Source organism: Coloeus monedula (assembly GCF_965178545.1).
Source record: "Coloeus monedula genome assembly, chromosome: 6".
Classification (NCBI taxonomy): Eukaryota; Metazoa; Chordata; class Aves; order Passeriformes; family Corvidae; genus Coloeus; species Coloeus monedula.
The window spans coordinates 54086103-54103124 of record NC_138786.1 but is presented as its reverse complement, the minus strand read 5'-3'; the positions used below and the strand labels follow the sequence as shown (position 1 = coordinate 54103124).

Genomic DNA, 17022 nt, shown 5'->3' with positions numbered 1-17022 from the left:
TTGCGCGGCCAGCTACTGCGCATGCGCCCACCTCCTCCCTGCTTCCCCCCTCCCCTCGGATTCCCGGCCGAGCCAATCGCTGGGGGCGCGGGGGGGCGGGGTGGGAGGAGGGCGCGCGCTCTCGCCCATTCAGCCACCGCCCCGCGGCGCCTGTCGCGGACGGCTGCGATTGGCTGCGAGCGGCACGGCGGCCCCTCCCCTCGGCCGGCTGGTTCCGCCCCCGCCTCTCGCCCCCTCCCCGGGCCCCCCCGCGCCGGCGGTGAAGGTTCCCGATGGTTCTGGAAGGAGGCGGATCCTGCCGTATATAAACCGGGCGGGCGGCGGGGAGCGCGCACTACCGAGGGTATCGCAGAGCGTGAGGGTCGTGTTACAGCGTCAGCGAGGAGAGCAGCGCCCCTTCCCCTTGCCAAGGTGAGCGGCGGAGGCGGCAGTCGGCGCTTGCTAGGGCTGGATCGGTGCAGGGAGTGTTTTCTGACCGAATGTCGGGGCTCGGTCGTTGGGGGTGTGGGGCTGGTGTTAGAGATTGCGTGGGGGGTGGGGTGTGCTGTAGGAGCCGCGTGGCGCTGGTCGTGCTTCCGTCCGTGCCTCTTTAGATTTTGGGGAAGGTGGCTGGGGTTCGGAGGGTGGTCGGGTTCAAAGTCTGGGTATGGCTGAAAGGGGGGTTGTCGCTGATGCTTCTGAACTTGGTTTATTAAATTTATGTTCCTTAAGAAAGGTGGCGGAAGGGGGGGAAAGTGATGGGTAGTTCCTTGGGGGGGAAGGGGTCCAGTATCGTAGCGGAGCAGGGGGCGTAGGTGGCGGTCAGGGAAGGCTGTTCTTGTCCTGGGCTGCAGCGCCGCCTCCGCGTCCCAGGGTGGTCGGGAGGGCTGGGGGGGGGGGTGACCCGAGCCCGCTTTGGTGCGGAGGGAGCGGGCGGCTGGAGGGATTCATTCCCAATGAATGGGTGCCTAGCCATGAGAGCGCAAGATGGAGGAGCGACGGTGGGGGAGCGCCGGGCCGGGAAAGCGGCGGGGGCGGGAGGGGAGGAAAGGAGCCTGGGAGCGGGAGAAAAGGAGCGGCGGTGATAGGGAGAAGAAATGGGTTGCAGAAAGAGGAGTACTGTGGGAGGAGGGAGAACGGACTAGAGGGAAGCAGCGGAGCGCCGGGAGAGAAGGGAGTGAGGGGCAGAGGGGGAGAGAGCGGGGGCGGCAGGAAGGAAGGAACGGGAGAAAAGCGGAGTACAGGAGGGAAGGAAGGGGGGATGGGGAGAAAGAGCGGTGTGAAGGGGCAGGAGCGGGGCAAGGACGTGAGGCCAGGAGCGGGCTCGGGGGCTGCTGGCACCGCAGCGCTTTGGGGGGGGTGAGGGGGGCGGCGCGCGCGCGGCGCGGGCGGGATGCGGGGGGCAGGGAAGGCTCTGGCAGTTTCTAGAACGTGTCGCGGTTCCGGCGGGCGCCGCTAGGGGGCGCTGCGCCGCCGCTCCCGCTCGGGGGCGCGGTCCTGGCGCGGGCGGGGGGAGCCGGGGCCGCCCCGCGGTTCCGGCCGCGCTCGGTGCCGCTGCCCTGCAGCGATCGAAGCGTGGCTGTGGTTGCACAAATCTCTGTCGGGCGACATCCGCCGCCCCTGAGGTTTGGCTTCCGCAGGGGAGGACCACGGGCAGCAGGTTGCCGGTGAAGTACGAATATTTATCCACGTTAGTATTTGTCCAAAGAAATGAGTCCGGTTGAGCGGTGTTGGTACATAGGTGGGAGTTGTGCATAGTGTTTGCTGCTGGAGGAGATAGCTGTGTATGCAAAGTAATAGGTGGATGCGAATAACAGAGAAATCACCCAAATGAAGACTTTAGGTAGTTCTGTGGAGAGGGAATATAAAGGTCTCATACCAATTCATAAATTAAGGAAGTTAGAGAGGAAAAGTCTTGTCTTATCCTTAGTGCTGCAAAGTAAAGTGAGCCTGTAGTTTGTCTTGTCATCTATTTTCTGTATTCCTTTAAATTTCTGAGAGGTTACTGGCTGGAAATAGGATCTGGGAAGGGTTTTTTTGTGTGTGTGTTCCCCTGATGCTGAAGCCACGTGGTTAAAGTACTTGATCTCAGAGTGCCATTGTCACTGCATGAAAGAGGATATGTTAGCTAGGCTGTTCCAGATGGAATTTCAGCTCCTCCCTCTATCTTCACAGATGCCGGAAGCTGTGCAAACTCAGGACCAGCCAATGGAGGAGGAGGTGGAGACCTTTGCCTTTCAGGCTGAGATTGCTCAGTTGATGTCTCTGATCATCAACACATTCTACTCCAATAAGGAAATCTTCCTCCGTGAGCTGATCTCCAATTCCTCAGATGTGAGTACCAGTACTAGCCTGGTAAATTATGACAATTGCTGAAGTTTCTAGGAATAGTCAGGGAATACTGAAACCTGTCTCTTCTTTTACAGGCTCTGGATAAGATAAGATATGAAAGCTTGACTGACCCAAGCAAGCTGGATTCTGGAAAAGAGCTGAAAATTAACCTGATTCCAAACAAGCATGATCGCACTCTAACCATTGTAGATACTGGCATTGGGATGACCAAAGCTGACCTGGTCAACAACCTTGGTACTATTGCCAAGTCTGGCACCAAGGCTTTCATGGAAGCCCTGCAGGCAGGGGCTGATATCTCCATGATTGGTCAGTTTGGTGTTGGCTTCTACTCTGCTTACCTGGTTGCTGAAAAAGTAACAGTGATCACCAAGCACAACGATGATGAGCAGTATGCTTGGGAGTCCTCAGCTGGAGGGTCCTTCACTGTCAGACTGGATAATGGTGAGTGTTCAGTGTTCTGGCTCAGTGATGCTTTTTAAATATGTTTGGCAGTGGCACATACTTTGTCTTGGAAAAGACACGAGATAAAAGGAATTAGTACAAATCATGTGTCACATCAGGCACAGGTCCAGGTTCATCCCTAGTCATTTAAGTTAGCATAATTTGAAATATACAGAATGGCCAGGTAAATGGTGTATTAAGACTTAAGCTTTCAAAGTTTGTGTGGAAAAATACTTGTAGGCTTCAACAACTGTGTATGCAGTCTAAAGACACTGAACAGTCTAGGAAACATTTCCTGAAACTTGTTTGAAATACACGTAGGGAAACCTGAGAAAGTGTAACCTAGGCTGTTTCTATACCTAGGAGCTTCATTTACCTAGTGGTGAAAAAATTGCTGATAGAGCAGTGTCTTTTTAAAAAATTAATCAAGGTTTGCTGTGCTGCAGCAAAGTAAAATGTGTGAACTCCATTCTAGGTGAACCTCTGGGCCGTGGAACAAAAGTCATCCTGCATCTTAAAGAAGATCAGACTGAATACCTGGAAGAGCGTCGAATCAAGGAAATTGTGAAGAAGCACTCTCAGTTCATCGGCTACCCAATCACGCTCTTTGTACGTACCTTACTTGGAATACTAAATGAGTATTGCTGCTTTCACACGTGAGTTTGTGTAAGAGGGAGCAGTCAATTTTTATTTGGTTAGTGTCAGTTCTTTCAGATGTTACATGGAGAAAGCTCTTGGGAAGTGCAGTTGTTACTCAAAATGGTATTTCACAGGACTAGGTTAAAAAAAACCACAGGTGTTTCCCAAGCCAGTAGTGTCTGTCTCCAAACTGTTGACTGCATCTGGGTGCATTATTATGAGTCATTCAGTGTAATGGCACTGAATGGTAAGAACTTGGCTCATAGCACACCAAAACAAAACACCACTTGTGTCAGCGCCCAGAGTCCTTGGAGTGTAGGAGGGAAAGCTTGACACGATGTTTGTGGAGTTTTCTGGCTTTGTGAGACTACAAGGGGTACATTAGAACTGTGACTTAATAAACTTACAGTTTTTGAAATTCAAGTACTGCTGCCTTTTTTGTAGGTGGAGAAGGAGCGTGATAAGGAGGTGAGTGATGATGAGGCTGAGGAAAAGGAAGAAGAAAAAGATGAGAAGGAGGAAAAGACAGAAGATAAACCAGAGATTGAAGATGTTGGTTCTGATGAAGAAGAAGAGAAGAAGGATGGAGATAAGAAGAAGAAAAAGAAGATTAAGGAGAAGTACATTGATCAGGAAGAGCTCAATAAGACCAAGCCCATTTGGACCAGGAACCCAGATGACATAACCAATGAGGAGTATGGAGAATTCTACAAGAGTCTGACTAATGACTGGGAAGACCACCTGGCTGTCAAAGTAAGTTTTTCTCTCAAGACACAATTATAGCTGTTGTATATGTGGACATTTAAACTATAGCACACAGCACTGAAGCTGGAAGCTTGCTAAACATGCTGCTGAACTCTGATCTGTTGTGCATTGGTGTTCATGATCTGAACTGAACCTGCAGTCGGGAGGTGCAGATGCCTTCTGAGTTCATAGTTTAGTTTTCATGTCTAAATTTAAAACTGGGTTACAGATAAATTATGTTTGTAATTCTTAATTGAAAAGGTTTTATGCCTTTCATTGTCTGTTAGCAGGAAGTGCAATAAGAATACATTTGCTTTCTAAATCTCCGTATGCTGTTTAAGGAACTGAATGTGTTCTGAATTGGTCTGCTGGCCTGAGTAACTGAACACTAATTCAGTGTGTCTGTCTGAGGAAAGTGCTTGTTCCTGACCAGTGTCTCAGCTGCTGTGTTGATTTGATCTCCAGTGGTCAGTTCGTGTATTGCATTTGAAGAGCTGTTAAGTAGTTACTACAGTGGGAAACCATGCAAATGGACTGAAACTATCATACTGCTTTTTCACAGCACTTCTCTGTGGAAGGGCAGCTGGAATTCAGGGCTCTCCTTTTTGTCCCACGGCGTGCACCCTTTGATCTGTTTGAAAACAGGAAGAAGAAGAACAATATCAAACTGTATGTGCGCAGAGTTTTCATCATGGACAACTGTGAGGAGCTGATCCCTGAATATCTGAGTGAGTATAATTTTGGGGATAGTGTTACCTAAAACGTTAGAGGAACTGCTTAGCTATTCTGTGGTTTCCTTTTGAATTTAAAGAAACTTGGAAGGGGGAAGATCTCAGTTCTAAATAGCTGATGAGGTATCTGAGCAGTTAGAAGTACTGCTCAGTTCATGTTTCCCAGAGTTCTGTAGAAATCAATTCATAATTTTTAATGGGCAGAGCTGCATGTAGGTAGAGTGACTGGTAATATTTATTGCTTGAGACTAAAAAAGGTAATTCTGTCACTCTCCAGATTTCATGAGAGGTGTGGTAGACTCTGAGGATTTACCTCTGAATATTTCTCGTGAGATGCTGCAGCAAAGCAAGATCCTGAAAGTGATCCGGAAGAACTTGGTGAAGAAGTGCTTGGAACTTTTCACTGAGCTGGCTGAAGACAAGGAGAACTACAAAAAGTTCTACGAGCAGTTCTCCAAGAACATCAAGGTTTGTTGTCTTTCTGCTTAACAGTGCTGATTTTTGCAGTTAGAGATTGTTGTTGTGCCTGAACGACTAAACTACCACAGTTCAGTATTTAACTAAAGGAAGCACTTGCTGATTTTTCTTTCTCCTCCTGTAGCTTGGCATCCATGAGGACTCGCAGAACCGCAAGAAGCTCTCAGAGTTGCTGAGGTACTACACATCTGCATCTGGTGATGAAATGGTTTCTCTGAAGGATTACTGCACTCGGATGAAGGAAAACCAGAAACATGTCTACTACATTACTGGTGAGTTGGGAATTGAAATTCTGTAAATGCCTACACCCATAACGTAGGGTTACCTTCTGGGGGATTTATAAATGCTCTTAGAGGGTTCCCAGTTTCTCACTCCTGCCAAGCAAGGAACATTTTTTACCTGGGATTCCAGGAAATGCAAATTTGCTTCCAAATCAGTTCAGAGTATTAGATGCTGGAGTGTCAGTTCAAGCAGCTTGAGTATCTTCAGGCTGTTGGTGCCCTTTATTTTTTTCCTATGGTTGGGGCATGTAGCACCACAGATGTTGCAAAGGCTCTGCAGAACATGAGCAAGCTGCTGTTAGGGCTGAGGCTCATCTGTGGCGTTGTTGTTTTTTGCAGGTGAAACAAAGGATCAGGTGGCCAACTCTGCGTTTGTGGAGCGTCTTCGCAAACACGGGCTGGAAGTGATCTACATGATTGAGCCTATTGATGAATACTGTGTGCAGCAGCTGAAGGAATTTGAAGGCAAGACCCTGGTTTCTGTAACAAAGGAGGGTCTGGAGCTTCCAGAAGATGAGGAAGAGAAAAAGAAGCAGGAGGAGAAGAAAGCAAAGTTTGAAAATCTTTGCAAGATAATGAAAGATATCCTTGAAAAGAAAGTGGAAAAGGTAAAAGTGGTAATTAGTTTACCTAGGTAACAAGTTCTGTGGTAAAAATGAATTCAGGGTAAATCAGTTGTACTTGCTGAAATGCTTAAATTGCAAACTTCTGCTTTTTTATTCCCTCTGCAGGTTGTGGTGTCCAATCGTTTAGTTACTTCCCCGTGCTGCATTGTGACAAGTACGTATGGCTGGACAGCCAACATGGAGAGGATCATGAAAGCGCAGGCATTAAGGGACAACTCCACAATGGGCTATATGGCAGCAAAGAAACACCTGGAGATTAATCCTGATCATTCCATCATTGAAACACTGAGGCAGAAAGCAGAGGCTGATAAGAATGACAAGTCTGTGAAGGATCTTGTCATCTTGCTGTATGAGACAGCACTCCTGTCCTCTGGCTTCAGCTTAGAAGATCCTCAGACACATGCCAACCGCATTTACAGAATGATCAAACTTGGGCTGGGTAAGTTCCCAAATCTGTCCTGGCTCCAGTGAACTGGGGGTGTATTGTCTTGAGGTCACCTTGGTGTCCTGCTTGGTAGTGTGGAAAATGGACCCCTCAGGTGGTTGGAAGTGCTGTGAAGGTGAAAGGTTTGAGTTGTGCTGTTAGCGTTAATGGTATGTGTGTTTCCTGTGCAGGCATTGATGAAGATGACACTGCTGCAGAAGAAGCCAGTCCAGCAGTCACTGAGGAGATGCCACCTCTTGAAGGAGATGATGACACATCACGCATGGAGGAGGTGGATTAAACCAGTTTACAGGAACTCATGAATGTTTCCTTGGCTAATATGAATAAGTTATATTTTGTATATTATGAATGTTACCTGCCAAAAAAAAATCTTTGACACTTTGTCTGCATTCCCTCTTTATATTTATTTTCAAAGATGTTATACCTTTATTTTTGTTACATTGCTTTTTCAGCTGATGTGAGATACAAATGCCATTGAGGGAATATTTTCTTTAACACTGTACGACCCTAAACAGGCAAGTAAGGAGTAGTTATTTTTGTCTGTATTAGCTGGTTGCAGGTGGCAGGGTTTTTGACTTATTCTTAATTGCCAGAAATGCGGAAAGAAGTAATGAAGATGGGAAGACATCAGGGTGTTCCAAGTTTGTTTAGTGTTCCACAGCTCTTCAATTCTTACGTGTCTAACATACAGTACCTAGTAACTAGGTATCTAGGAGAGCTGAATCTCTTGGGGAAGCTTTAATCCTTCTGCTCCTAACAAGGTCTTGATGTTTAAAGTTGTTTTTTATACTGTTCAAGGATTCTGGATTGCACTCTACCATAGAATAGAATCCACTGTAAATCTCTATTGTGACTTATGCAACTCTGCATGTACAGTTCAAACCTAGAACTGTAAGAATAAAAGTGTTAAGAATTGAACTGTGTCACTGGACTTGTGTGTTCACACTGGAACAAAGCTGCTCTGCCTGCCCGTGCCCATGTGAGTTGTGGCTCTGGATCGTGAGCATCCAGCTGCTGTCACATTACATGTATAATTAATAGGGTGTGCTTGGTGGTCCTACTACGAACCAGTGCCACGCCCAGAGCAGGAAGGGTCTCTGAACAAGTGATTCACTCCAAGTTGGGTTTAATGCACATTTGTGGTTCAGCAACTGTTTCAAAGTCTGGGTGAATGCAGCTGCAACTCCACTCCTGCGTGCTGCAGGGAGGTGGATCAGGTGCCTTTGCCTGAGAAGTTAGTTACACATCACACAACCTGCCATGGAGCTACTTGGTTGTGCTGCATTTTGTATTCCTTGGTGTTTTGAGTAGCAAAAAGAATTCAAGCTGTTGACTTCTCTGTCCAGCAACTTGCCTTTGGTGCCTGTTGGGTGCCCTTTGACTTCAGGCAGGTTCTATTTGGTATTCATGATAGCTTGAGTTCAATGAACTGATCAAAAGGGGGGTGGTGGTAAGGGCACATTCTGAGCACCTTGCCCTGCTGTTGTCCTGTGTCCATCTGTTCTGCTCCATGAACAGGAGCTCCCACTGTAAAATAATTCACATACAATGATGCTGTGCTGGTGTTTGTTAATGTAGTGAGGTGAAAATATGGGAGTTTCTGGTCCTAACTATTTCACAGGTACCTAAAGTCAGTTTCCTGGAGCTAGTTCAAAGTAACTTGTATAAGTTGTGGCCTTGTAAGGAGATCTTTATGTCAAAGCAGCACTGGGGGGGGGGCAATCCCTGTTTTATGCATAGGATGGATAACACTGTGAGCTGAGGAGTTCACTGGCCTTGGGCCACTTGCTTCAAGCTGGTGTTCCTGCATGTCAGTTCACTAGACTGAGGTGATCACATGGTTGCAAATCTGAATTCTTTCTCCAAGAATGAAACTTGAGAAATAAGAGATGGGATATGAAAATCTACTTCAATTACTGTTCACACAATTGCTGAAGGCTGAATGTATGTAACAAGTGGGGCATTTGTCTTTACACACATCACATTCTGTGTCACAACATGAAACATTCAAAACCATTGCAAATTATCTCATGAAGTCTGCAGAAGAGACTGGTTCTTGCATGTCAGTGAAAGCATTATCAAAGCAAGGACAAAATGTTCTTGGAGAGTGAGGCAGGAGCTGTGGTTCCCCCACAGCCCTGCCTGGGGCCTGTGTGAGATGTGCTCCAACTCAAGTGTCCTTGTGCCTTGGCAGGAGCTGCTCACCCTGTTCTGCGCAGCCAGGGTGTGATGTCTGTGTTCCATCACCATCCCTTGTAGTAGTGATGGATGTCCTGCTGCTGTAATAAACATGACATCAAACCAGCTGCTGGAAGGGAGTTACAGTTTCTAATGTGTGCACTAGTACTGACTTTCAGTTCGGTGTGAGTGATAGAAGCAATGATCAGGAGGAAAAGGCTTCCTTCTGTGGTGCTCAATGTTGGAAGGTATCAGGAGAGCAGAGCTCAGCAAGCTTACGGTTACTACTTCAAGGCCTCTGTAAAAAATTCTGATTCAGTAGTATTGTATCAAGACTGAGGTAGATTTTAAGGTATGTGTGACTTGTGACTAAAGTCTATTACACAAGATCTTCCATAATGTGTAAAAAACAGCGAAAATACCTTCCAATTAGTAACACTGGGATTTAAAATTTACTGTGACAAAAAATGCTGAAGACTTTTCCACTTGGTCAGTGATGGCACAAGTCTTAACCTCTCTTGAAAACTAATTTATCTCTTAGAGAATAATTCAGGTGAAACTTGCAGGTAATCTCCAGTATTTCTTGCCCTGAGAACGTGTTGGGTGTTTTGAGTTGTTCCCTCTATTACACTGAGCAGTCAAACCATAAGAAAGCCTGGACTCAAGGGAAATCAGAGCTTGCTGAGGCTGGCACAAGTTCTGTGCAGGGCCAGGAGTGACGAGGAGAGGCAGAGCACTGAGCAGTGGGAAATGACGGGAATGAGCCCTGGAGCGAGCGTTGCTGCACCTCTGTGACCCTCTGGCCACCTCCCCATTCACACTGCAGCCCCAGGGCTCAGGGGTGGCATCACCTGTGTGCTCTGGGAAGTGGACACCCAAGATCTTTGGAATTCTGTTGTGTGACTGTAACTGCTGCCTGGCCCTGCCCAGAAGAGCACAGGGGGGAGCCTTGAACTGTGCTCACCCTTGCAGCTGCCATTTCATCTGCACCGCCTGGCAGACCAATCCATGGAGCCTGGGGCCTTGTCGCTAACAGCTGCTGCCTGTGAAGCATCCATAGCTAATTTTGGGCAGGCTTTTGTGGGAGTAATGACTCCCAGCCATGTATTTGGGTGAAGCATGATGGTCATTTGTGCTCATTCAGCTCAGCTGGTGATGCAGGCAGCAGCTCCTTAGCTCCCACCTCGGTGGTGGGAGGTGCTATGGGGTGTCGAGTGAGATTTTTGGCTGCTGTGTTTTGAAAATGGTTGGAGATTCTGAAGAGAGGGGGTAATCATCAGATGGTTTTGGTCTGGGTAGGGGAGGTAAGGAGATGGAAAGGGAGGTGTCTGGGAAGAAAAGAGGTGTAAGCAACGGGGGTCTAAGCTCAGCTGGAGGCAAAAGTGGGGTGAAGGCTTGTGAGCTGCTCCTGGTACAGCTGCTGTTGCTGTCACCTCCACTGGGACTTGTTCCTGGTGCCTTTTCAGAGGCACTGCTGGCTTTAGAGTGAGATGTTTGTTTTGCTGAGCTTTTTATACAGTAGCAAGAAAGAGATAATGGGAAGAAAGTAAAAATAGTTCCTCCTTTCCTATAAAAAGAACAATAAGAAAGGGAATGGATATGTGGCTTTTAAAGAGTCAAATCAGATCTGCTTCTTTGTGAAAAACAGACCTGATTTATAATTCTCCAGTAACTCTGAAAAAATACTATTCCTGGAACCTATAAACGGTAAAATTGTTGTGCTGGATTTTAAGTCTTCAAGAAGGATGCTCAGACAGCTTTGTGTGTCCAGCTACAACTGTCCCTCTTCTACAGGGGAGATCGTCTGCTCCAGCAAATTGCAGGAAGAAATATCTTTGAACGCCCTGGCTGCCTCTGGAAGGAAGAGGGCGGTTCCCTTTGGTTGTTGACTCTTCTGTCTGCCTGAGGGTGGTGTGAAGGAAATGGGACTCCAGAAAATGGTGAGAGCAGAGGGGAAGAAGAAGCCACCAGGCCTTGTGTGTGTGTGTGTGTGTATATTTTATAAACACACTTGGGAAATGTAGTGACTAAAGGCCCCACGCAGTTGGCTCTGCTGCAGAGCAGCCTGGAGCCTTGCAGTGGCACAAAGAGCTTTCTTTCACGGGAGGGCTTCACTCTTGAGTTTTCTTCCTTCATTCCCTCTTTTTGAAGGAGCAGCTCTCCAGGTGGAGGGGGTTGAGCAGGGCTGGTGTGAGGCTGGAGGTGGGGGCAGCGGGGCCCAGCCCATAAAGCTGGAGAGGTGAGAGGTGCTGGCGTCAGGATGGCCTCGGCTGGGAAGAGGCAGTGGCGGAGGAAGAGGAGGGAGGCTGGCCAGCCCATGGGGGGTATGGAAGGGGGGGAACCCCTATAACAGAGCCCTGGGGGTGGGGGCTGCGTGTACAGAGACTGGATTTTGGGCGTGGGGAACTGGAATAGAGGGCTGGCTTATGGCACAGCTTTGCATTTATCCCTCTCTAGTCTGGTTGGATGTCTTTTAGGATTCTGAAAGCTTGTAGTGCCTAAAAGAAAAGGAAAAAAAAAAAGTCCATGTTACTGGTATCAACTTCTTTTAAAAAAGATATTTTCCTCATGCTGCATGAAGGACTTGTGTGGGAACTCTTGTTGTGGTAGAAGACAGTGGCTGCTTCTTATTTTTTTAAACAGAAGCTGCCTTTGTTTGAGAGCTTAACACAGACTGATCAACTTTTCTAGCATAAAGGGAGTAGCCATGTGTGGGCAATTTATCTCTGAGAAGGTTTTTTCTAATGTGCTCTCTTACCCTTTGCCTGTTTCAGTACATGCTCGAGAAAAGGAGGATTCTGTTAAAAGCCCAGACTGCATAGAAAGGCTGGCACGAAAATACATGGTAACTTTTCTGATTGCTGTTTCTCTACCTCCCTATTAAAATATAATTCAGAAAGTGTTTGTTAGTTTGCCCTTGGCCTGATGGTGCAGCTGGTGGAGCTGGAAAAGAGTGCATGAAGAACAGGTGTGGATGAATTAATTAAATGGGAGGGATGGAGGAAAATCCTCTACTTCTGTGCTACCCTCTGGGGACTAGGCAAGGTGCTTGTTTGTAAGGTCTCTTTCTAAGCAAGAGCTTTAGTAAAAATGGGTGTGTTTTGAGTCATTTATCTGCAGTTACATTTCTGAGCTGTAGGGCCACCAAATGCAAAGAAACAAACAGAACCACAGTGCAAACTAAAAATTGTTTTGTGAAGTTACTCACAAGCCTGGAGTAACAATTCTTAGCAAGTGCAAGGCATATTCTGGACTGCTTCCCTTTGTGTTTTTGGGGGTGAGGAGTGATAAGAGAGACTTCTATTTTCCCCTTATGTCTCACTTACACAACCCAACCAGCACCACACCTGTAGGATATTTAGAAAGACAAGCTGGCTTCAGATGGGGAAGCTGTGGAGAAACTCAGCACCTACAGTTGGTACTAGAACTTCAGTTTTAGCCTGAAGCTGCAGTAACTTCTGTTTTGAGTGGCATTCATTTCCCTTCCTCCTCTGCAGCAGAAGTGCACAGTGGAGTCAAGCACAGAGTCCGAGTCTGAATGCAGGGCGGAGGTAAGGACTGACTCTGAAATGTTCTGATGGTGATGTGATTTGCTGATGTGTATCCAGCTCTTCCTCCAGCCTCAATAGAGATCATCTGAGGCATGTTGTGGGGGGTAGTTGATTTTGTGACTGGAAAAAAACCCAAAGCAACCCCAAACCCAACACTACCCTCTCTATCAGGCTTTTTTTTACAACTGTTACTAACTTTCCTAAAGTTGATTCTAGGGGGATGAGGCAGGAAAGAGACTGTTTGAAGCAGATAAATGCTAAGAAAATGCTGACCTGGGCTGTTCTTGGTGGTTAACTTTCAGCAGTTCTGGTCCAGTGGGATTTCTACAGCTCTGAGTGGAGAACCTCTACCTTCTGACTGTCCATTGTGGGGGAGATTAAGAGCGGTTCTGTTGCTGTGGCAGTTAGTTATGGATACTGGTAACTTCTTGAACATTGTTCTGTCAAACCAGTGTGTTTAGTGCTGATGAAAAAAGGCCTGATGCTGTAGTGGAGAACAAAATACTTAATTTATGGGTAAAAGTCTTTGGAATTGATGCTTGCTGTTGGTCCATGTGCTCTGTGGCTCGGAGAAGCTGCCTGCTGGGAGCCTGCCACCACTTCACCTTCCAGAAAGGTCAGGACAAGGCTGGAGTTGTCTGTGTTCTCCTGGGAGAAACCAGCCTGGAAGTCCAGCTGTGTGATGGCTGGGCAGGGGGGAAGGGGGACTTGCACAGGTCCCAGCCTGAACAAAGAGCTGGCTGCTCTCACTGAGGTTGCTGAGGCAGGTGGCAGGGCAGGACTGGGGGATTTCTGGGCTCTTTGGAGAAGCAGAAGGGCTTTGTGGGGCTGTCTTTGTCCTTGAACCAGCACAAGAATACATGGTCACAAATGGGCTTGGACTTCAGCCTCTGTGCTAAAGCCTTTAGTTTCCTGTTGAGCCCAGATTCCTGAGCCCTGCTTTGTCTCTGCTGTGCTCAGTTCTCCCCCTTCCCACTGGAAGCAGCATGGCACTGACTGGCAGGGTGTTTTCTGAGCACCTGCAGTGGATCCTTCTCAAGAAGCACTTTTCTACTTTCCTTGCTGTTAACTTCTTTCCCTTTCTGGGGTTTGCTTTTTAAATGGAGTCTCCCCTACATGTTTTTTTTTTTTTTTTTTTTTTTTTTTTTTTAAATTAATGGGCCCAGGCTCTAAGCACTATTTCAGGATTTCAAATCATCCCTATGTGAAAGAACAAAAAGGGACCTGAGTGGGAGGGAAGCTCTCTAGACTCTAAATTGTACCCTGACTACCATTATTTAAGTGCTGGTTTGGTTTATTTTTCTGGTGGCATGTAATTACTCATTGTTCTCTTTAGTGCAATGCTTGAAGTGCACTAAGACTTACCATAGCCCTATTTCAGGTTAACTTTACCAGACCTTTAAAAGTTAGACTGAGACACACTTTTACTGCCTTTTAGCAAGATGACAATCTGGCTTCCTCTTCTCTAGGATTTCCACATACTCTGGTTTTCTTTTGATAATTTATGGGAAAGTGCCTTATAAACCTATGTTAACTTCTCTTAAATAGGTCATGCCTAGCCCACTTGCTGGAGGACTCAAGAAAGCAAAGGAATCCAGGGGACTACAAGTAGGTTTTGGGTATTAATACAGTTCTTGGTGTAGCATCCAAAAACAAAAATAGAGGAAGGAATGTGTGGATAAACAATAAAACTTCCACAGTAAGTCTGTGACTTAGGTTGAAAGGGATTTTAAAGTCCACTGTATGGTGCATCTTGTTTGGTTTGGCTTTTTTTTTTTTTTTAGGATAAATAAGCATCCACCATGTTTAGAAATTTTATTTTAGTTTTTAGATCCTTATGATGGTGATTCAGAAGATGCATCTGCTCACACTGACTGTGGTATAAAAGATGCACCATGGACAAACAATGCCCCAAAAGCAATGCCTTTGGAGGATGCTGATAGTTTAGAAGATGAAGAATCCTTCCCTAATCCTCCAAATGTGAATGAAATTCAGGCAGTGAATGACTGTAGAGCAGCCCTGGAGCTTCCCTGCAGTGAGAAGGATCTGTTGCAATCACCTGAGCTGCCTCCACCCACAGAAGCATTTACCCCCACGGGGCTGACACCTGACCATGCCTTACCGATGGGCATTGATCCTTCAGCCTCCACGGATCTCCCTGCAAGCCCGGCTGACACTGCTCTGCACCCCCAACTCGCAGCTCACTGTGAAGGCACAATGGCCAAGCAGCCCATAATTAAAAGAAAACAAGGGATTCCTGCTCCAGAGGGTGCCAGTGAAAAGCTAAAGAGAAAGAAACTCCGTGCAACCTAATGAATCAATCACCAGACAAATTGTTCTGAAGGATCATTCTGGTAGATTTCTTTTGCAGCGTACCTGAACTAAACAGGCTGCCTCAAGCCTGTTACAAGTGATCTCTGAGACCCACCTGAAAAATGGAATCAACTAAGTTGTGTGGCAATTCCAGTGAAGACTAGCAAAGGTATATCCACAGCATGGCAGCCAAACTTGGTGCCCAGGTCCTCTGGAAGCCCCAGCCCCAACTCCTGTGCGTAGTACCCAGAGGCACCTGCTCAGTTTCAGCGTAATTTCACCAATTCTGACAAGGACTTGTTGAGGAAGGAAAGAAGAATGAGCCCTTGGATGCAATTAGCTTTCAACAGTTTGGCTTGTCTGGCACATGCTTCTTGGTGTGTCAGAGCTCCCTCGAGTGCTGAAGGATACAGGTTTGACTACCAACAGCTGAATTGCATCATGCTGCAACTACTGGCAATCCAGCATTTATTTTCCCCTTCAAAGAGGGAGAAGTTGCTGTTAACATAGCTGCTCCTACCTGGTTTGACTGATGTTTTGGGCGGTTTCTGTGTAGCTGCCAGATAGGTGTTTACAATGTGATGTGGAACACAGCTTAGAGCTTCTTGGTGAGAGCAGTCACTTGGGAGAAGTGGGAGTAGTGCCCACAGATGGGAGGCCAGTTAGGGAGCAAAAACTCTTATCTTTACAATCTGAGTAGTCTATTTGTGTGGGATGGGAGCTACTAACTATGAAATTATGATGATGGCTTGAAAGATGTTAGTACCAACCACTTGTGAAAACATTTGTTTTGTACAACTGGCAGAGATGTTTAATTTCCAGTTTCTTTCATAAGATGGAAAGCCACTAAAAATATTATTTAACTGCTAGCTTTGTACCCTTCTGCCTGTATATTTATTTTATTAAAGCAACTTTTCTTTCACCCTTATTCCTCCAGCTGGAAATGTTTTCAATCAGCTTGGAACACATGTGGTTAAACAGTAAGTTTCAGAGGCCTTTGCCCCTGGACAGAAGCTGCTGTGGTTGCCCTTGACTTGTCCCAGAGGCCAAGACTGCTGCAGTGAAAACTGTGAAGTTAATTGAAAAAAACCCCAACAAACCAACAACCAACCACTTGCAGCTACAGATTTGTGTGTACTGCAACTAGGCTACAGCTCTCTCTGGAATGAAGACTTGTGAAAAGCTTAAAAAGATGACAGTGTGATGCAGCCCAGCCCTTCATTTTAAGTCCTAGCTCTTAGACCCTCTAGCTCTCAGCCCCATCAGCTGAGGCTAAATAAAACTGAACCCCTGACTTTCAAACTGCAGCCAAGAATCCTAAACTCACCTAAAGAGGATTTTAGTTAAACCAGCTGTTTTGCACAGCATGGAAAAAACACAACAGGAGAGGAGGGAAGTAAGTGGAAAGGTAAACCACGTGGGACAGTATATACTCATTGGTCTATGTTTATTCAGTATGAGCATCCAGCTGTGGATTAACTTGTGAACTGAAATTGCACCTGTTGTTAATTCAGGCCTAATGCAGAAGTTAACATAAAAGAGCTGAAGAGTTTGGGAAGCTGAAGCTCTAGGATACTTGAAACTCTCTTGATCTCCCCATCAGCATTTGCCAATAGATGGAACTGGTTGAGGTAGTATTTTAATAGTAGCTGTGAACAGCCCAGATCTATGTGCTGTGCACAAACAGCAGTTGCTGAAAGGAAGTTGCATGTGCCAGATCTTGATTTAAGCTAATACTTCATACTGCAGCTGCTACCCAGAGCATGCTGCTAGCAGGAGGGCTGCTTTTTTCTGTACAATGTAATTGAAACAGAAAGCACTGGAAGCAGTGACACCAGATCCAGATGTATTCTGGTACTGGAAAGCAAAGTCTCTCATTGAGGCTGAAACAAAGCAAAGGCATTGTAGTTACAACTCATCTTGGATCATGATGCATGTAGTTCTCATCTCTGTTCCTCACACCTGGGTAAGAGAGCTACAGGCACAAAGATTACATGATTCACTGGTCTGGGATTCACACTTTGTAAGGTAACAAAACCAGCCAGAACAGTTTAATCTCAACGATTAACTTTGCAAAATAGTAGTGAGAGGGCAGAAAGCAGGATTCTGTTTTAGTAACCAGCAAGCATTGACCAAAACAAGTATGTGAGGCAGGCTGAGATAGCTATTTTTCCTCCCAGCACAGGCTTGTACTATAGAAGTGTATGTATGTGTATATATATATATATATATAAGTAAAGATATTCCTTTATCACAGGAAAATAC

General features: G+C 46.4%; 1 protein-coding gene across 2 annotated transcripts; it reads left to right on the top strand.

Annotated features, from left to right (window-relative positions):
• Positions 1-264: 264 nt before the first annotated feature.
• Positions 265-7633, top strand: HSP90AA1 (heat shock protein 90 alpha family class A member 1; the record flags this gene model as incomplete). 2 transcript variants are annotated; one of them, XM_082283843.1, is made up of 11 exons in its annotated part: positions 265-411; positions 2155-2313; positions 2406-2772; positions 3248-3381; positions 3856-4164; positions 4718-4883; positions 5164-5354; positions 5488-5635; positions 5984-6252; positions 6376-6709; positions 6886-7633. In XM_082283843.1, the coding sequence occupies 10 exons, from the start codon at positions 2155-2157 to the stop codon at positions 6993-6995; spliced, it is 2187 nt and encodes a 728-aa protein (XP_082139969.1). In that variant the 3' UTR covers positions 6996-7633. The 2 variants fall into 2 exon arrangements, with proteins under 2 accessions (XP_082139969.1, XP_082139968.1); XM_082283842.1 differs by lacking the exon at positions 265-411 and having other exon boundaries at positions 2122-2313.
• Between the last annotated feature and the right edge of the window lie 9389 nt (positions 7634-17022).